Source organism: Schistocerca nitens, chromosome 3 (assembly GCF_023898315.1).
Source record: "Schistocerca nitens isolate TAMUIC-IGC-003100 chromosome 3, iqSchNite1.1, whole genome shotgun sequence".
In the NCBI taxonomy this organism is placed as follows: Eukaryota; Metazoa; Arthropoda; class Insecta; order Orthoptera; family Acrididae; genus Schistocerca; species Schistocerca nitens.
This window is the reverse complement of record NC_064616.1, coordinates 796,265,861-796,288,346: the sequence shown is the minus strand read 5'-3', so window position 1 is coordinate 796,288,346 and position 22,486 is coordinate 796,265,861. Positions and strand designations below refer to the sequence as shown.

At 38.5% G+C, this 22,486-nt stretch overlaps 1 protein-coding gene across 2 annotated transcripts in view; it reads right to left on the bottom strand.

The window, feature by feature from the left end:
- The window catches only part of LOC126248817 (UV excision repair protein RAD23 homolog B-like), a 153,902-nt gene extending 131,674 nt beyond the window's left edge, over positions 1-22,228 (bottom strand). The window contains exons 1-2 of one of the 2 annotated variants that reach the window (XM_049950228.1): positions 22,033-22,228; positions 21,628-21,706 (exon numbers count right to left, since the gene is read on the bottom strand). In XM_049950228.1, the coding sequence (XP_049806185.1) occupies positions 21,628-21,706; positions 22,033-22,098 (145 nt within the window). In that variant the 5' untranslated portion in view covers positions 22,099-22,228. The remainder of the gene's footprint in view (positions 1-21,627; positions 21,707-22,032) is intronic. The other variant, XM_049950227.1, reaches the window with a different exon arrangement.
- Between the last annotated feature and the right edge of the window lie 258 nt (positions 22,229-22,486).

The window sequence follows — 22,486 nt, the reverse complement described above, 5'->3', positions numbered from 1 at the left end:
GAATAACGCATTTTTGAGAAAGGGCAAGCTAAACATATGACAATCCTAACAATGAAGACATAGCAAAACAAACGCTACCAGAAAAATCAAGCAAACGATTCCCAGTAGTAACAAACTCACAATAAAAATTGGTATCGGAAATCTCAAACAAAGGCCAAGTACCGCAAAACCAAAATTCATCCATATAGCTCAAACTCCACAACAGTTACCAATCACACTGCAACATAATTACCAACAGCTAACAACACAACACAAAAAACTCATTAAAAATTGTGTTAACACAATATCAATGTACAAGAAAAGCACACTTATGCACATAAATACACACAACATACATGCCACAATAAAAAAATAAAACCAAAAAATATACTTGTCAACCAAAGTCAGCCAATACATAAATGAAGCCATAGCATAACACAATCTCTCAAATGGCCAGTCTAGACTTCTCAAGCCAGGAACCCTTCCAGACAGAACACACAAACTACACTCATGCTCATAAATTAAGGATAATGCTGAAACAAGCTCTGGTGGGAAGTTTGCGTGTTTAAATCACCTCTGAGTATGACCATGCGGTGCATTTGACCTGCGGTCGTCGCACAGTGGTACTTGCAGCAGTCCACATATGCAGAGGTGCGTTGGTGCATGTCAGAGTACGGTGCAGCGAGTAAGTGTGCAGACATTTTCAGACATGCTAATCGTGCCTGTGTGTTGAAAATGGCTCAAAGAACACATATTGATGACATTATGAGGGATAGAATTCTAGGGCGACTGGAGGCTGGTCAAACACAGCAGGTCGTAGCACAGGCCTTCCGTGTGCCACAAAGTGTGATCTCAAGATTACGGCAACATTTCCAGCAGACTGGAAACGTGTCCACGCACTACAGTGCGGGACGTCCACAGTGTACAACACAACAAGAAGACCGATATCTCACCATCAGTGCCCGCAGACGACCACGGAGTACTGCGGGTAGCCTTGCTTGGGAACTTACCGCAGCCACTGGAACAGTTGTCTCCAGATGACTGAACAGACATGATCTATTCACCCATAGACCTGCAAGGTGCATTCCACTGACCCCTGGTCACAGGAGAGCCCGTAAAGCCTGGTGTCAAGAACACAGTACATGGTCATTGGAACATTGGTCCCAGGTTATGTTCACGGACGAGTCCAGGTATAGTCTGAACAGTGATTCTCACTGGATTTTCATCTGGCGTGAACCAGAAACCAACCCCTTAATGTTCTTGAAAGGGACCTGTACGGAGGTCGTGGTTTTATGGTGTGGGGTGAGATTATGATTGGTGCACGTACACCCATGCATGTCTTTGACAGAGGAACTGTAACAGATCAGGTGCATAAGGACGTCATTTTGCACCAGTATGTCCGCCTTTTCAGGGGTGCAGTGGGTCCCACCTTCCTCCTGATGGATGATAACGCATGGGCCCATCGAGTTGCCATCATGGAGGAGTACCTTGAAACAGAAGATATCAGGCAAATGGAGTGACTTGCCTTTTCTCCAGACCTAAACCCTATTGAGCACGTCTTGGATGCTCTCGGTCGACGTATCGCTGCACATCTTCAAACCCCTAGAACACTTCAGGAGCTCCGACAGGCACTGGTGCAAGAATGGGAGGCTACACCACAGCAGCTGCTCGATCACCTGATCCAGAGTATGTCAACCCGTTGTGCGGCCTGTGTACGTCTGCATGGTGATCATATCCCATGCTGAAGTCAGGGTAAATGCGCAGAAAACAGTGGCGTTTTGTAGCACATGTTTTGGGACTGTTTTCACAACTTATCACCAATACCGCGGGCTTGCAGATCTGTGTCGTGTGTGTTCCCTATGTTCCTATGCTATTAGTGACAGTTTTGTGTAGTGCCGCATTGTGTGGCACTACATTCTGCAATTATCCTTAATTTATGAGCATGAGTGTAGTCCCTGGTCTGACGTGCAGCAACTTTGGTCAATCTCATACCTCCTCCATAAACATAACATTGCAAATATTGTGCAATCAAACTGAATAACTGTAGGAATTACATCATCCCCATTGCAGCTTGCGGGACCTACTCATGAACTAGATCTCCAACTATAAACAAGACACCCCACCCAGAAACGAATCCATGCCCACAACTGCCACCTTCAAAACAACTCACCAATGAAACCATAATGAACTCTTCCAATATTATTCTCACAAACAGCACTCAGGAAGTGCAAATTAATCACTAACGGCACTCTCAAACTATTTATAAACAAATATTCCACAATAGGGCATTCCACTGCCTATTCCGACAAGACCTCTGTAAACACAATCCATTTCATATACACTGTGGCACCATGAATTCACACGACAAAACACGGTAATACTCAGCCTGTCGGTAAACTAGTAAGCAAACAGACAAGTTCCCACTCTGCTACCCAGCATGTCAAAAGGTTATGTTGTGACTTTGAAAGGTATTAGTCAAGTTAGTCCAAATGGGCACACAAACATTTCATTTTGCTGACGACAAGTTAGGTGGCGTAGTGGTGGCCATTTTTTATTTTATGTTTGACTATGATTTGATTACCCAAGGTGCAGAATCATACTAATTTTTAATGTGCTGTTACAACCAAAAAGAATTTCACAGTGCCTGCCTCTTATACAAATGTAAGTTATTGTTAAGTATATGGTATTTACTGGTACAGCTAGTTTTTGTTCTATCCGTATCTTATATGAGCATGGGTTGAGAATGACTGCACTGACGACAGAAGCTAGTCTAACCATATTTTAATTTTTTATATATGTATGTGATCTATGCAGTTAGAAGATTTTTGATTTTTTTTACTCATTTTAACATATTATGTAAGTTTGCTTTCTCCTTCCCTTAAAAATCCAGCATTACAACTTATGTATACACTCCTGGAAATGGAAAAAAGAACACATTGACACCGGTGTGTCAGACCCACCATACTTGATCCGGACACTGCGAGAGGGCTGTACAAGCAATGATCACACGCACGGCACAGCGGACACACCAGGAACCGCGGTGTTGGCCGTCGAATGGCGCTAGCTGCGCAGCATTTGTGCACTGCTGCCGTCAGTGTCAGCCAGTTTGCCGTGGCATACGGAGCTCCATCGCAGTCTTTAACACTGGTAGCATGCCGCGACAGCGTGGACGTGAACCGTATGTGCAGTAGACGGACTTTGAGCGAGGGCGTATAGTGGGCATGCGGGAGGCCGGGTGGACGTACCGCCGAATTGCTCAACACGTGGGGCGTGAGGTCTCCACAGTACATCGATGTTGTCGCCAGTGGTCGGCGGAAGGTGCACGTGCCCGCCGACCTGGGACCGGACCGCAGCGACGCACGGATGCACGCCAAGACCATAGGATCCTACGCAGTGCCGTAGGGGACCGCACCGCCACTTCCCAGCAAATTAGGGACACTGTTGCTCCTGGGGTATCGCCGAGGACCATTCGCAACCGTCTCCATGAAGCTGGGCTACGGTCCCGCACACCATTAGGCCGTCTTCCGCTCACGCCCCAACATCGTGCAGCCCGCCTCCAGTGGTGTCACGACAGGCGTGAATGGAGGGACGAATGGAGACGTGTCGTCTTCAGCGATGAGAGTCGCTTCTGCCTTGGTGCCAATGATGGTCGTATGCGTGTTTGGCGCCGTGCAGGTGAGCGCCACATTCAGGACTGCATACGACCGAGGCACACAGGGCCAACACCCGGCATCATGGTGTGGGGAGCGATCTCCTACACTGGCCGTACACCACTGGTGATCGTCGAGGGGACACTGAATAGTGCACGGTACATCCAAACCGTCATCGAACCCATCGTTCTACCATTCCTAGACCGGCAAGGGAACTTGCTGTTCCAACAGGACAATGCACGTCCGCATGTATCCCGTGCCACCCAACGTGCTCTAGAAGGTGTAAGTCAACTACCCTGGCCAGCAAGATCTCCGGATCTGTCCCCCATTGAGCATGTTTGGGACTGGATGAAGCGTCGTCTCACGCGGTCTGCACGTCCAGCACGAACGCTGGTCCAACTGAGGCGCCAGGTGGAAATGGCATGGCAAGCCGTTCCACAGGACTACATCCAGCATCTCTACGATCGTCTCCATGGGAGAATAGCAGCCTGCATTGCTGCGAAAGGTGGATATACACTGTACTAGTGCCGACATTGTGCATGCTCTGTTGCCTGTGTCTATGTGCCTGTGGTTCTGTCAGTGTGATCATGTGATGTATCTGACCCCAGGAATGTGTCAATAAAGTTTCCCCTTCCTGGGACAACGAATTCACGGTGTTCTTATTTCAATGTCCAGGAGTGTATATTCTGATAGGGTTTTCAACACAATACAGTGCAATTATTCTGTAATTAAAGGCTTACTCCTTCATTGTGTTTCTGCTAAGAGGTCTTGTTTGATGGGCTGAACCGAAATCAATTCTTACTATAGGAGGGGTGTTCAATAAGTAATGGGGAAATGGTTATTTCGCTTCTCGAATTAGCCCAATTCGCACAACTTTTTTGTCATTGTTGGTAAATACGTCCAAAAATTATCTTCAAAATGTTTGACATATTGGCTATTTAGTCTATTGTCAACTGTCAAAACGCTTATATGTGCTTTGGCAGTATCAGCGATTATTTATTTTGTATAAAAATGGGACAGGGAATGTGTGTTAAATTTTACAATAAGAAGGGAATAAAATGGAAAAGTTTTAGAAATGTTAAATATTGTTTTTGGTGAGTCTGCTGCAAGTAAAATAACAGTTTATAAGTGATACATGTGTTCTGAAGGTTGTCATGAATACACTGAAGATAACGACTGCCTTGGCCACCTCAGTACATCAACTGATAAAAAAATGAAAAAAATTACTACGAATGATCACCAAACTACAAGCAGAGATGTAGCTGTTGATGTTAGCATATCAACTGGCTAATGTCATGAAGCTATTTTGGGTAAAATTGTTCCAACATTATCGAATTTCAAACAAAAACAGAGTGGCAAATGCGAGTCACTCAGGAGTTGCTAGATGAGGTCAACAACAATGCAGAATTACTGAAATGGGTCATAACAGGTGATGAAACATGTGATGACATATGATGTTGAAACTGGTGTGGAAGCATTTTGTATTGCCAAGACTGGAAGGATAAGTCCATGGAAATTAAATGCAGCACTCAATCTGACCCAGTCAGATTTCTTTCAAATTTAGTACATTTGATGATGCAGATAAGAGGCGGAAAACAACAAATTTGCAGAGAGGTATATGACAATTGTGAAGAAAGTATCAGGTCTGCAAGGTTTTGAAACTGTGAAATTTACATGCATCGTCTCAACATAAATGATTATAATTCTTGTTCTAATCCAGATACAGCAATGAAACTTGTATCATTGAAAAGCTTTACATTGATATGCAAAATGGTGGGTTTCTATGAATTTTCACATTCAAGGTCACTGACCTTAACATTTGACCTTGAATATCTCAAAACACCACACCTTCAACTTTTTTGAAAAAAATATATTGTATTGCCCAAACATAAATATGAAGATACAAGGCATCATGACCAAAATTTTATTTCATCTATGCCACTACACTAGCAAAATGCAGTGAGCAGCTATTTACACAGGTTTTTTCCAGAACAGTAGACAATAGCAGTCATTACTATACTGACAAATTGATGAAAATTTCTTGCTGTGACCAGCCAATCAGAAAGACTTTTACTTTAATCAATCATCAATAACTTATTACATGGGTGTGGCATACTTACTGTATCTGCAGTGTTCACGTGCTGTGAGAAGTATTTAGTAGTAGTTTGTGAAATATGGATTTCAAGTCAAAATCATACTATTGCAATCCATTTAAAGATGCAGATCATGCAGGAGCACAGAAGAATTTGAGGAATGTTCAGGAGTGGATGTTAAACAAGTATCCTAAGGTATCGCAAGGTGGAAAAATTTGCACCAAATGTAAAACGCAAATATCACAAAACACATCAACCACAGCAGGTGTTTTATCAGGTGTGCTAGGTACTCCCAGAGATGATGTTAAGTGAAGCTGAAATTGCTTCGGATCTGACACTGGATTCTTTAAAAACTAGCCTTCAGCATGAGACAAAGTGCCCAAAGCAAAAATTTAAAAAGGTTACCTCAGTGAGGGAGCATAACTAAGTGACAACTGGAACAAGAAGAGTGTGGAAAAAAGGGAGAAAGAGAAATCATAAACCCAGCTGAAAAGTTAGTTTCACAATACAGGACGTGTGTGTGACAAAATAAAATTTTGACAGTACTTCCAAAGAGCTGGGGTATAAAGAAAACTACGGAATTATTTTCCGCTTCAGATTATAATGGTACCAAGAGCAAAACAGTCAATAACAGAACACGGTATATTAATGTCTCCAAATCCAAAGCCAGGTACAACATGTTGTGAGAAAGCTATTCAACATATACATAATTTTTACTGTGAAAATAATGTGAGCTGTGTGGGACTGTCTCTGCGAAAGAAAATGGAATTAGAGTACTTAAACAGAAGCCACTAGGGTTACACAATATCAAGGAATTGTATGCATATTTCAAATATACATACAGATATGTAAATACTGGATTCTCAAAATTTAGTGAGTTGCAGCCAAAGCACAGTGCTCTTGCCTCTGCCAGTGGGACCCATGCTGTTTGTGTGTCTCATTCAGAATTTTAAGTTAATGGTTGAAGGGTGTAAATTGAAAGAACTAATGAAGTGTGAAGAACACACATTGCCATCATAAAAGCACTGGTAGCATTTGTTACCTGCAGTCCTGCACTTCCAGCATGTTTCTATTGCCCACATTTGACAAGACTGACTGATAATCTGTTTGCAATGTTTGGTGCAAATTGCATTGATGAAATTACCTACAAATGTTCTAGAGCCTGTAATAAAATCAACAGGTGATTTCATTGAGGTGTTTGCATCGAGTTCATGACAGCTCCTATCACACTCATGTATTACCCAGCAGCAGTCATAGATCTTTGAAATCATTAAAGAAGAAATGATAGTACATGAATATCTTGCTGTCTATGATTTTGTACAGAATTACTCCTTAACTATTCAGGATGAAGTACAAGGAATTCGCCCATTTGTAGCTTCCTACCAGGCACAAATACTTATGAAACACACCATGCGTGTACTCTTTCCAGCACATTCTCATCAATTCCTTAAACAGTCACTTTCCAACTCCAAAACACATTTACTACTGTTTGGAAGGATGTGCTGTCCAGTACAAAAACAGCAAGAATTTCATGAATCTGTCTCAGGAAGATTAGCTGCACTTACCAGCCACAAGTGACCTCATGAGAACTGTATTTTGACATAACAATTGAATCAATGGTGCAAAGAAATTATTCCTTTGGGTGTTTTCAATTATACATCCATTTCCCATCACGATTAAGATCTTGGCAAGTTGAAGCAATGTTTCAAGAATATGATTCCAGGTACCCATACACTTCATTGTACAATACCTACTGACAAAGGCATAGTAGAAAAAGAGACATATTCTGCTTCTTTAGTGAGCAGAGAAAAATCCGTGATGGCTATGTGGAAAGAAATGATGTTCTTAATGTGTATGGATTTGTTGCCTGTCTGTATGACAATCATTGGTGGGCTGTATATGTCTTACAAACTTATGAAGAAACAGATGAGGTACACGCCAGCTTCTTGCGTCCACATAGACAGTCTCCACCATTTATGTTTTCTACCAAACCTGACACTTGTTTCATCAGAAGATGTGACATTGTCACAATAATGGAACCAGTGACACCAACTGGAAGGACATACACACTCCCTGCATCCAATCTGATGAACATTAACAATTTAACTGGAGATTTATGAAATGAGAGGTAACTACTTTTTATTAAAGCTACATTGTAAATCATTCGTAATAGCACTACAATAATATAAACCATATTTTTGGGCATTACCTATGAATTGTAACTTTCAACAAACTGTCTTTCACATTTATGTGCTATGTTCTGCATTTTGGTAGTGTACTGATGCTGGCAAAATAAATTTTTGGATATGATGCCTTTGGTGTGGTATCTAGATATTTACCATGTTTATAGTAGAAATCCACAATGTTGCATATGATTAGATTAGATTCAGTTTTCGTTCCATAGACCCAAAAAATGAGATGATTCTCATGGGTGTGGAACATGTCAGAAAGTATGGCGTAAAAACATAAAACATTTTAATATAATACATACTAACCTGATCACTTGTCAGGAGACAGTCTAAAATAAGTTAATACAATGCAGTAAACTGGGACAGCTAATATTTACAGAATTAACACATTGTCAGAGTGAAACACTGTTATGCACTATTAATAAATTTATCATATGCAAAATACCTAATCTTGACTGTTGTGACCAAGTGTTGTCAAAACTGATATCTAACAGATATTTTTACTTAAGCTGACTTAACAGTCTCTGTTAAGATGTTCATCTATGGAGTAGAAGAAGTTGCATATCAAGTCTTTCAAACTTTTAAACCGTGCTTTATCTGAAACCAAGTTTTTAATGGTTGCTGGCAATTTATTAAAAATGTGTGTTCCTGAATATTGGACCCCTTTTTGGACCAAAGTAAGTGATTTTAGGCCTTTATGTAGATTGTTCTTATTCCTAGTATTGATACTGTGTACTGAGCTATTGGTTGGAAATAGAGATGTATTACTTGCAACAAATTTCATTAAGGAATAAATATACTGAGAAGCAGTGGTTAGAATACAAAGTTCCTTGAACAGGTTTCTACAAGATGTTCTCGAATTTACACCACAAATGATTCTTATCACATGCTTTTGCACCCTAAAAACTTCTGCTCGGTTTGACGAGTTGCCCCAGAATATGATCCCATACAACATAATAGAATGAAAGTAAGCAAAGTATGCAATTTTTCTTATATTTATATCTCCTACATCTGAAATCATTCTCACGGCAAATACAGACTTATATAGGTGCTTAAGCAATTCTGTGGTATGCCCTTCCCTATTGAATTTATTATAGAGTTGTAATCCCAGAAATTTAACACGGTCAACCTCTTCAATCTGCATGTCTTCATACCTTATATTCACGCTGGAAGGAAATCGCTTACAGGTACTGAACTGCATATACTAGGTCTTCTCAAAGTTTAATGACAAAGAATTAGTTTTAAACCACTTATTAAAGTCGGTGAAAATATGACTAGCAGCTATTTCTAAATCTGTACTTGACTTGGTACTTATTGCAATGTTTGTATCATCAGCAAACAAAACAAACTTAGCATCTGGCAATGTAACAGATGAGAGGTCATTAATATACACAAGGAAAAGCAATGGACCCAAAATGGAACCTTGAGGAACAGCACATGTAATTAATTCCCAGTCACATGAAGACTGACTGCTTACTGCACAGGTATTTCACAATGACACCCTTTGTTTCCTGTTAGATAGATAAGACTCACACCATTTCACAGCATTGCCAGTGACACCATAATACTCTAATTTACTTAGGAGAATGCTGTGGTTCACACAGTCAAAGGCTTTTGACAGGTCACAGAAAATGCCAGTAGCCTGTAATTTATTATCTGATGAATTAAGTACATTCTCACTGTAAGTGTAAATAGCTTTCTCCATATCAGAACCATTCAGAAATCCAAACTGTGACTTGGACAATATATTATTTGCAGTCAGATGCTTGAGGAGATGCTTGAACACAATCTTTTCAAAGAGAAAGCTGTCAAAAGTGAAATTGGTCGATATTTTGATGGTATCTCTTTATCCCCCTTCTTGTAAAGAGGCTTAACTTCAGCATATTTTAGACAGTCTGGAAATGTTCCACTGATAAAGAGATTGATTACACAAATAACTTAAGATAGAACTTAACTCACATGAGCGCTCTTTCATTAACTTTGTTGATATGTTATCATACCCAATGGAATACTTAGATTTTAAGGGTTTTATGATGGATGCTACTTCTTTGGGAGATGTGAGTGTCATTTCCATTTTACTGAAGTTATTTTTAAAGATTTGTCTCAGATACTCCATTGCACTGTTCACTGAACTCGATAGCCCCGAGCTGTCAGTAACAGAAATGAAATAGTAGTTTAAGAGGTTTGCAACACTAACTGTACTTGTTACCAAAGTTTCATTTATTTTTAGAGCTATCTGTTCCTCTTCCTTTTTGGCCACACCTGTCTCTGTCTTCACAATATCCCATACAGTTTTTATTTTATAACCTGATGTAATTATCTTTTTCGCATAATTAAGCTGCTTCGATTTCTGGATTACTTGCTTCAATATTTTGCAGTATTCTTTGTAATGCATTACAATTCTAACCTGAGAGCTATACCTACATAGTAGATAGAGTCTCCTTTTTGTCCCACATATCTTTATTCCTTGTGTAATCCACGGTTTATTTTCTGGCTTGTGTGTGAGTTGAGTTACCTTTAGGGGAAAACAATTCTCAAAAGTGGAGGCAACTTTATTAATGAATGCTTTGTATTTTCCATTTGAGTCAGATGTATTGTAAACAACTATGCAGTCCATGTCTTTGAGCAATTTCCTGAATTTCTCAATTTTTCAATTTTTTATTATCCTCCTGTACTCAGATTTAATAGATTTTTAATCCTGACAAGTTTCAACATTTAACACAAGATGCTGCACATCATGATCAGATGGTTTTGTGATATGACTTTTTTCCCTAGATTTGTCTACAAAGATATTATCAATAGCAGTCTCAGAGCATTTTTACATATCCTAGTAGCAAAGTTCACAGCACGAAATAAATTGAATGATAATTTTACTGACTGCAATAATTGTTCACTGACAGAGCTTTTCAATAAATCCACGTTAAAATCCCCAGAAACCACATTTCCTTGTTTTTTGCCATAAGATGGGACAGAGAGATTCCAGGTTTTTTTTTTTTTTTATGAAAAGGTTAAAATTTCCTGAAGGCTATCTGTATATACCTACTATTATAAAGGACTTATTATGAAATACTACTTCTGTTGCACAAGCTTCTAAGTGCTGCTCTGAGCAAAATGGATTAATATCAATATTCTTGAAATCAAAACAGTTTCTGGCAAATATGGGAACTCCTCCTTTCTCCATATTTCCTCTACAGAAATAAGAAGCTAACTTGAATCCTGTAAAATATATATATATAAAATCAGTGGTCACATGATGTTCAGAGAGGCAAATTATATCAACTGGTTTTCTCAACTCTAATTCCTCAACACAAATAAAGAACCCCTTAGTCCTCGGATATTCTGACGCAATAGTGATAGCTGATTTTGTGCACTGGCTGAATTACAACTGGATGAACCTAATTTTCCTGCAAATTCCAATTTTTGAGTATATTTTCAATCAGAGGTTGTCTGCATGAACTGTGTACATTAAAATTTGCTTTCTGGCTGCCTGTTTTATGAATGTGAATGTCATTTTCAGGCTGTATCTGTACATGTTTTGTTTCTGCCATCCCTATCCTACAAAAACTGCTGATCTCTCACTTGTAGCCACTGGTACTTTACCACTTGTGACACTTCCCCCCCCCCCCCCCCAAGTTATTTTCTATTAACCCAAACAGTTTTCCCTTCCCTTTCCCGTTGAGGTGAAGGCCGTGCCTAGTATAGTCCCACCTGCTGATAGAGTCAACAGGAACCACACCGCTATGAGACCCCATACCCGATCCAAGCAGCCATTCCACCTCTAAATTAACTCTCGTAATAGAAGAGTTTAAATGAGGCCAGTCATGGCGACTCAGAACAGACACAAGCCCAACACCAGTATATCTCACTGCTGAAGCTATCTTTACCAGGTCACTCTCAATTGAATAATTTCAGTTCCTATCTATGCTCTTGCCCGCCCCACCCACTGTTACCATGGTGTCTTCCTTTGTGAAGTCTTTACAAAGTGATCCTACATCCTCTATCACCTGACCCAGACTTGCGCTAGGTTTAAAAAAGCTTGTGCCCTGGTAATCTGACCCTAGTTCATTCTGTAACAGTTGGCCAACACCTCTACCATGTTAACTACCTAACAAAACCTTCTTCTTCACAGCTTTTTCTGACTTCTTACTTTTCAAACACATTTTGAAAGTTTGTTGTGTCCTGTCTCTTCCTACATCTATTTGTGGCTCATCAGTTTCCAACTGTGACAACAAGTCAAACCTATTTTCCACATTCACAACCACACTGTTTGAAAACGTCCTATTTCTTCTACAACCTGTTGTCACTTCCTACCTCTCGTTTCCCTTCTCCCCCCTTAACCTTTCCAGATCTAGTTTCACTTTATCTAGTTCCGCCTGAAGGGCAGCAATCCTCTCCTCTTGTCCCAGTATCTTCCTATCTCTATAGCAAATCCTGCACATCCAATGAGCCTTGTTTATTTCCCCAATTCCCACACCACTACAGTCATCAACGTAAAAGAAACTGCAACAACCCTCACACCACACACTGGAACTAACACTCCTATGGCAAGTCATACACTTCTCACTCCTGGCAAACAAATAGTAGCTTTAGTCCGAGTTAAAACAAGAATAACTTCGCAAATTACTCAATTAATATATTAAATTTCTTAGAAAGTTTAGGCCTAAAGTTTGGATACTAATTCAAAACTTCTGAAGAAACAAAAATTATATAAGCACTATTGTTTACGTGACAAAACAAAAAGTAAACAAAGAACTGAGCCTACATTGTAAAAAGTTTCCACTTATTTTGGTACTTTTCACTTTGACTACCTACTAGAGAAACAAATGGATAGCATATAAGAATACACTAACAGCACAACTTCACTTTATTGAAATAATCACAGACCTTACAGTACATCACAACGTAAACAAATCCTAGTCCAAAACTCGCGCCTATGAAATGTTTTCTTTTTTCCGAAAATACGCAAAAAAGTGAACCCTTCAATTGATAGCTTACAATAGGTATTAATTTACTAATTATGATGTAATATTGGCTTAATTAATTGTTATTACACAATTAAACACTTCTCTTTACGAGAGCTGGGAATGTGCGCCACCCGCCAACCAAAGATCTTTTCTATATTGCATTTTCTTGAATGTATACCTCTACTTATTAGCTTTTCAATTATGTATATTTAATTGCTGCATATGGATTATGTTGAGACAGATGTGTAAATTTCACACAATATCCAAAGTTTGCAGACCTGTAACTTTCTTCACAACTGTCACATACCTCTGCAAATTGGTAGTTTTCCATCTTTTATCTGGATCATTGAATATAGTAAATTTGAAAGAAATAGGAGGTGGTCAGACTGAAAAAGTTATTTTTCTGCACAGAACTAACATGGAATTACATGCCAAAAGAGCTAGAAAAGTTTGGTCAAATGTGAAGGTTAAGTTCACTGTGTTCTTTAGAACATAACGGAGGCCAATGAAATTAAAAAAAAACTTTTTTACTTTGATAGCAGATCTTTATAGATTTTTATGAGCTGAATCCAAATCTAACAGTAGTCCCCCATCATTTTGGTTTTCCAGCAGCCTTGGTAGGGTTTTTTTCATCACTTTAATGTGCTGGTGAAAATGATATCCCTGCTCCTCACTAACATCTCCCATATTGTCTGGGAAGTAATAAAGGTGACTGTTCAAAAAGTTAACTTTAAGGCTCATTGAACATCCTAAAGTTTTAAACTTCTTTAACATTGTAGCTATAATAAAAACATATTCTGGGTCTATTTTATGTCCTAAAAACTTTGTAACGACTGGCTTGAATGATACCCATGCTTCTTTCTCATTTAAGGTCATTGTGGATTCAAAGTTAACATCAAACAGCAATTTTCTAATGTCAGGTCCGACAAAGACACCTTCCTTTAGTTTAGCTTCTGAAACGTGTGGAAACTTTTGGTAGAGATACTTAAAACATGGTCCATCTTTACGCAAAGCCTTTACAAACTGTTTCAATACGCCTAACTTTATATGTACAGGTGGTAGGAGTATGTTTTTTGGATCTACAAGGTTTTTGCATAGAACGTTCTTTTCACCAGGTTTTAAAGACTCCCTCACAGGCCAGTTCTTTCTGCACCAGTGTTGATCCCTAGCCCTATTGTCCCATTCACACAAGAAACATGGAAATTTGGCATTGCCACCTTGCTGACCAAGGAGCATGCATCTTACTTTTAGATCGTCACATATCCAACCATGAGCAGAATAGCCTATTTTACTCAGCACTATTTCTAGGTTTTCACAGCTTTCTTTCATATGTACAGAATGTTCAACAGGTATAGATGCATACATGTTACCACTGTGTAATAAAACCACCCTTAAACTAGTTTTGGATGAATCAATAAACAGCCTCCAGTCTTCCTTTTTGTATTCAATACCAAACTCATTCATCAGACCAGGAATGTCTGAGCAGTACACTAAATCACCTTCTTGTTGAAAAAACTTGGAAAATTTCTGCTCTTTCTTTCTATACATGTATGTGCTGTTTCCAACTGCCAATAAATTATTTTCTTTTAATGTAGAGCCAAGCAATCCAGCTTTTTCTTTCATTAAGCCCAGATCCCTAACCAAATCGTTAAGCTCAGTCAGAGTAAACAATTTGGGCTCTAGACTTTGTGTATTACAATGGAATTCATCATTTGGTTCATCTAAATCACACTGTACATCACAAAATACTTCTGTTGAATCATCTGGTGATTAACGAACCGGCAAATCTACACCATGCCCTACTTGGCGGATGGCAGGCGGAAGGTTAGGGTAACTTATTACCTTCTTGTTTTTCAAATTATGACCAGTAATATCAACACTGCAAAAGTAGCAATCATCGGAGTGATTTCTTGGCTCCCTCCATATCATAGGAACAGCAAATCTAAAAGCTTTTTTCCTCCATTTTGGATCATTTCATCAGATCTTCAACACACACATAACATACCTTATGCAGCGCCCAAGATTTATCTTGATCAAGTTTAGATCCAAAGTCTGACAGATAACATTTTCACAAAGTCTGTAATGTTTCTTTCATGTCTTTTAATCACAAATTCACCACAAATATAACAAAAACGGTCAACAAAATTTTTACAACAACGATAACACACTGTACTGAGTACATGTACAGGAAACGGGAAAGTTAGGTTAGGTTGACAGTGAACAAAACACCATCTGTTAACACAAAAACATAATCAACCTTTTTGTCTGCAAATGTTTTTCAGCAGTGCTACCAATGTCATCTATATTCATTACACCTCCTTTTTAAATTATTTTAACTATATAAAAGCTATTAAAGTCTTTAAAAAATTGCTTAATTTAATAAATGTAATTGCAAAATGTGAAGAAATGGTGGGTGATACAGTTTTTTAAGTATCATATTTGGATTCCCCACCCTACAAAACATAAGAATAAGGTATTTTCAGCAAAAAAGTTTTTCCATCGTTGGCCTGTGTAATTTGTGTAATGACACCATTATTTCTTGAATTAAATAAAGTCCTCCAGTGTTTGTTGAATCATTGATCTTGTAAAGGTGTGTATAACCAGGGGTTTCCTCCCAAAATTCTTGGAGAGCCCAGTTAACTGTGTTGTTTATTTTAGGATTCCTTTCTAATGTGTCATACTGTGGCAAGGCTGACTTCTGTATAAACTGCAGTCCTTAGAGTGGGCTGGCAATATTCTTCAACAGTTCTTTTTGTGTTGACTTTTCAATACTAACTGTAATTACATTTGAGATGACCATACACTATTTACTCTGCAAATACTACTTCTTCATATTGTGCACATTTTCTTGTGATGTAGTACATTTATCGATCAATTCTGAATAAGTATATCTCTAAATATACGAACCAAACCGACTGAGGGCAGTAGTTAAAATCACACGAAAAGAATTGGCACAAATCATCGCACAGTGCACTACACTGCTAGAGAGGAAATTAGATGTCTGACTTTTGGTATGCCTGTACAGCAGTTCCACAGTTCTTCTGTGGAATTCCAATTCCCCCACCAAAAGCTCTCCTCCCTCACAAGTTTACCAGAAGACTATAGGTCACAGACCAAAGCAGACGGGTGCTGCAACAAACTTTGGTTATCCAAAATACATGGGTGATCTCTCTCTTAGGGTTTCTCTGTACCCTGGTTACAGAAGCATTCCATTCAATAGCCTTTTAATTATGCTATTAGAGCTGCTACCAACTTTGTACAAACCAGATGCAGATTTCTCTCCACTTGATCTGATGAGGTAACACTAATACTGAAGAGACCTCAGTCAACAGTCAACCGTAAGCCCCTGTGACTGGTTGGGTATATTAGTTCAAAACTGTTAGGAAATAAGGGCATACCACACCAGTAAACATCTAGACCATGGCCTACAGGGTACTGCATTTCTAACAACTTCGTGCAGCAATGATGTCCGCATTTACCTCAAGGTACAATGGAAAAAAGGGGGGAGGGAAGTAGTGTCCGCTACCGGTTCTACGAAACCGATGAGAAAGCAAGAGACGAGGAAACATTGTTGCAATTTCACATCACTAGACCACAAACTCATAAATCTTAACACATTTAGACGAAACAGTCCAATGCTCGTGACAATCCATATAACAAATTTTGTTGCTGCTCGTTTCAGTCAGAGCAATTTAAACTCTGCTGTTAGGTCCTAACTTAACTACAATCTCTTAATTTGTGGCATATTTGTAAAATAAAAAAAAATATAAAATAAAAATAAAAAATGTTAAATTTTTGTGACAACAGAGAAGTGACTACCACTGTATTGGGTATGTGAAACAGACACATTGTTAACCTACAAGAACACAGAAACACTGACATGAGGGGCACTGGCCCTGATCTAGACATTAGCCTACCACATCAAAAAAGACAATGCCTGAAAGTGCTGTGGTGCTCAAAACAAGCTTTGGCTCGCAGACCGATTTATTCAACTTACTTAAATGCAGTAGAAATAATAAGGCCCACCCTTGTGGGTAGTGACGTGGGCCGGGCAAATGCCCAGTGGGCAGGACATTTATAAATGGGCATTTACTCAAAGCAGTTTTAATGTCCACAAATCAGGGCATTTATATAAAAAAAGTACTGCCAGAATGTATAACTTACCACTTAAAATAACAGATGGGACAATACTCTCAGTATCAGAAGTTAGTAAATGTTTACATTTTAACATACATATGTCATTCGTTGCCTTTAAAGGGCATGTGTTACTGAGAGCTGCATCCGTGAATGCGCACATGACCCCCCCCCCCCACACACACACACACGACATTGAACAGCTGTGTAGTGATAAGCCAGTATAAAAAGTTGACCTTACATCATCGCTTTGTAATGTAACACACTTTACAATTAGTGTCAAATCTACTGAAGGATGAATATTGATAACAAACCTCTTACTGGAAGTAATAAACAGTTGGCACGCATTTCATGTTAACAAATGTACTCATTAACGTCAAACACTTTTTTTTTTTGGGGGGGGGGGGGGGGGGGGGACAATGCTTTATTGTCAGATGTAGTGACATTTGAGACAGACTATAGTTTTGTATTCTGCTCCTTTCTTTATTTACTTTCATATGGCTGTACTGCTGTGAAGACAAAATGAGAACATTACTATAAAAAGATTCTATAACAAAGAATTAATGTCTAAGGCGCCAAAATAGTTCAATTCAGATACTAGTCGATTCCTACAGACTCAGCAATTCTCGGACTTGTGGAATCGGCACTTGATTCATCCCCAATTAAAATCATTATGGATAAACTTTTTTTACTATTTTTTTTTTTTTTTTGCTGTAGTATAAGTAAAAATACTACCTATAGGGTACCTACTTAATATAAACTGTACTTTATTTCACGAATTTCTTTTAAACTTGAGTTTTGTTTTCTATTTTATTATGTACTACCTAATAACTGACCTCATTAAAAAATATAGTTATGTTTACAGTCCAATTTATCTCCCCTAATAACTTTTCCCTAACTCTCAAGCAGCTTTTTAAACTCTGTTACCCAACCACTACAGAAGCAGTGTTGCAAAACACCTTTTACAATACAAAATATCAGTTTCATTTTTTTTATAAGTGCCACTTATCAGTCAGTCTTTAAAACACATAAATGCACAGGTATTTATGCATTTTGGGCATTTGCCCCAACTTATAAATCCCCAAGCATTTTACATCGCTACCTGTGAGTATTCCCAGCACACATCAGCCTTGTTGTAACAAAACTATGCAATCTTAAAACCAGTTAAATCTTTATGGCTTACAGCTGCACGTCTATCATTTAATTTTTCCACCTGATCTTAAAAACTGGTGCTCTATACATTAAAGGAACTGTCTGTAGAAGTGTGTGTGTACATTCTGCCTTATAACTTATGATGTTTAGACAACATTGCAAAAAAAATACTGCCTCTAAGTTTACTCATACCACGAGAGACATTTTATTTCTGAAGGCATTATATTCTCTAAACCTGATGCCTATTAGCAATTCTTGCACAATGTAGTTTCTGAGAAAGATATTCATCTCACCAATCGTGCTCCCTATGCTGAGCCTCAAAAGATTTTAAATACCATAATGTAATCAAAGTAGACAACAAGTAAAGCCAAAGTTGCTGCTAACCTGTTGATGTATATGTCCATTGTAAAATGACCACCACATGGCGAATAGACAAAGGTTATACACTTTGCTATTTCCATTCAAATACTGGTTTCATTTCTCATAAAACAAACCGTCTAATGAAACATGTAACAGTATAGCAGGCATAAAACTTAAACCTGTTGCATTATGACATTTTCAACTGATTTATTACCTCATGTACTAGGTAGTGCATAAGTTTGCATAGCATTTTTGTTTTGCATGTTGGTTTTATGGCTGCTATGGATTTATTTATCAACTGTCAATTTTTATTTTTAATTCACTATTGCTGTTTGAGTTAACATATTGTAATTTTGAGATAGTGAGTGGAGCTGCGGACACTGAAATATGGACTGCAAAGTGGAAAAATCTGAACACATCCAACTTATTCTTCTGTTGGAGTTCTACAGGTGGGTGACACCGGCAGTGGCAGCCAGAAACATTTGCACCTTGTATGAGGATAATACCAATGGACAGAGCATGGCATAAAAATGGTTCTCTCATTTTAAGGAATCTTTAAAAAAGAATTTGCTGAGGAAATTGAAAATAATGTCTTTCAGAAAATTAAGTACACTTCTGCAAATGAACTCTTATTAAATTTTAATAAAACACACCACAGTAAATGGCGTGACACCATTGATAAATAAAGAGCTCGTCAGAGGTCGGTACCTGAGGCACAGGATTTAAAATTTTTGGGTGGGTACAGCAATGAGACAACTGAACTGGAAGAAACACATTGATGATCTACTGAAACATTTGAGTTCAGCTACTTATGCTATTAGGATCACTGCAAATTTAGGTTGTGGACATATCACTAAATTAGTCTACTGTGTGAATTTCCATTCACTGATTTCATATGGCATCATATTTTAGGCCAGTTCATCATTAAGGAAAAAATATTCACTGCACGAAAGCGTTTAATCAGAACTCAGAATACCAGTGGAGCCCACCCGAGATCATATCGCAGACATTTATTTAAGGACCTACGGATATCCACAGTAGCTTATATATACATACATATCCACAATCAAATTTGTTAATAAGAACCCATCCAAATTCAAAAGCAATGGCAATGTGCATAGCTACAACACTAGGAGAACGGTTGGACTTCTATAGTCTGAATTATGCTGCCACAAAAGTTTTTTGTCAATTACCAAATAGTATCAAAAGCCTAACGGATAACCAACCAGCATTTAAAAATAAATTAAAAGAATTTCTGATTGACAAACCCTTCTACTCAATAGAATTTTTAGATATAAATGAGTAATCATGCAATCATTATTTTTAAAATTGAATTATGGGAAATAAGAAAATTTTGTTAAACTGACACATTACACATCATGAAGTGTCATATTCATGACATGTGGGACAAGTATTAATCTAATCTAGGAGGATCATTTTAAGATCAGTGAGTCTTCGTGTTCAGGAAGACCTTCTGGGGTTGATGATCATTTAAACGCATTAATCCACAATGACCCACTTCAGCGTACTCGAGAACTGGCATATGTGATGAACTGTGATCATTCAACCATTGTGTGACATTTGCATGCACTGGGAAAGGTTCAGAAATCTGGTGTATGGATACTGCTTGCTTTAAGCAAAAACCACAAAAATCAATGGGTGGCCATACGTGCCTCTCTGCTTTCTCGTCTCCTGAACAACACCGACTATTCGTATCCTGTATCGTTACTGGTAACGAGAAATGGTGTTATTATGGTAGCATACGGGAAAGAAAGGAATGGTTGAGCCCAAATGAAGCAGCAACTCCCCATACAAAGAACCGTGCTCACACAAAAGATAATGCTATGAATGTCGTGGAACAGCGACAATGCGGTGTACTACTAATTTCTTCCCTGAGGTGTAACCATCAAAGCTGACACTTACTGTCAACAACTGAAATGTCTTGCAGTTGCAATCCGAGAACAATGACCACGAAGGCTGTGCGAGGTGCCGCTACCCACGACAACAACCACCCGCATTCTGCTAAACTGACCAAAAACACTACACGAGTTTGGTTGGGAAGTCATTCTGTTTCCACCTTATTCACCCGATCTTGCAGCCTCAGGTATTAATATTTTCTGCTGTCTATCAAACAACCTCCAGAGAATTTGTTTTCCAGGTGAAAATGTGCTCCAAACATGGTTCCACAAGTTCCTCACGTCAACACCAAGTGACTGCTAGTCATGGAATCTAAAGGTTATGGCAGTGTTGGCAGATTGCTGTAAATAGTGAAAGACAATATACTTCTGATGAATGAAGTCTATTATGCATATCTGTTGCGTTTATTAAACTTGTGGAAAAATGCTATGAACCTAAGTGCCAACCTAACAGATTACACTCATTCCAAACATACCATACTGGATACGCTTTCAGCAAACATGCTATTTTTACACAGTTACATTGTTCAGTGACTGGAACTGACACACTTATCAGTGTGTCGCATTTAGGAATGTACAATTATAAAGCGAGCACACCAGTTTTGGCCTTTGCAGTCACTTTGGGTGTGGGCCTCAGGTAGTTTTATACACATATTTCCAAATGCTTTTTTGTTCTGTTGTATCCAAATTACAGACAATGTGAGAATTATATCGAACGAAATGGAAGACATCAATACCTCAGGCACATACGTAAATAAAAAAAGGTATTTACTTCATTACTAGCTCATGTAGCCTGCATACACAGACAGGAGCGAGAGAGCAAGTCCTTTTCATTGTTTACTACCATGTTTTAACACGCACTCCGACGTCTAAAAATGAAAAATGTGGATCTTACTTAAACACAACGTCTTAAGGTCAGACTCAAGTATCTAAAAACGCGAAATGACACGATATCTGATCTCTACATGACGACGTATATTGTCTACATTTGAAGCTGACTACACAGCGCGCGAGACATACAACAGCAGCAATTCAGGTAACACATAGAATGATCCAATACAAAATTGATAAACCCGTCCAATCACTGCAATTCATATTTTACAGAAACAACAACGTACTCAAACGATGCTGAAGTAACATTATACAGAACACTGTATGACAGCACCATAACATATATAGAAAATACTTACCAGCATAGATAAGCTTCTGGTTTTCAACTGGGTAATCTGCCCCCTTCTCGGCTCGTATCTTTTCTTTCAACTCCTTCACCTAATGATGATAATGATACACATTGTAATATCCACAAAATACTGCTATAAACTACAATGGGTACAAGAAAACGGCGAACGTAAAATATTTAGAGAGCACTGGAGATCCGAAAGTGTTAAACGGTAAATGACTTCCAAGCCATCTCCTGGATACAAAAGTTCAAGTAAAACATCACATTTTAAAAGAAATATATCATTCTTAGACACTTTTATTTAAAAAAAAATTCAATGCGATGCAGTTTTAACAATATCAAAAATGGTGAAACTGGAGCAAATCACGTATAATCATATAAGTCACTACAAAACACAAAACGAAAATTTACTTACTGTAAGACTTATGTCAAAATCTATGACGAATGTTTTCTTTTGTAATGTTTTGAATGTGATAAGCATCTTGGCGCTAATTTATGTAATTACAAACAGTGGTAGCAAAGAAACAAGGTAATCCTTGATAACTCTTCCCCTACGCTCGCTCCGTCACTCGGCATATGCGCCACAGACAATCACGTGATCCAAAGATGTTCGACTAAGCAACAACAAACGTGAGATTACACTTTATGTGGTTTGCAAATGGTAAACATTTTAACATGAACAAACGAAAGAAGACAACTAGTCCCTTTGTACGTCTCACTCGGTAAAAAGCAGAAAACGAATCGAAGAAGAAATAATATAGCAGGGACAAAATGTAGAAAACGCAAAATTAAACAACTATTTTAATCCAAAGGTATTCATGAGCACAAACAGGCTAGTGGCCCAATCCATAGAGGCGAGAGCTCCACAT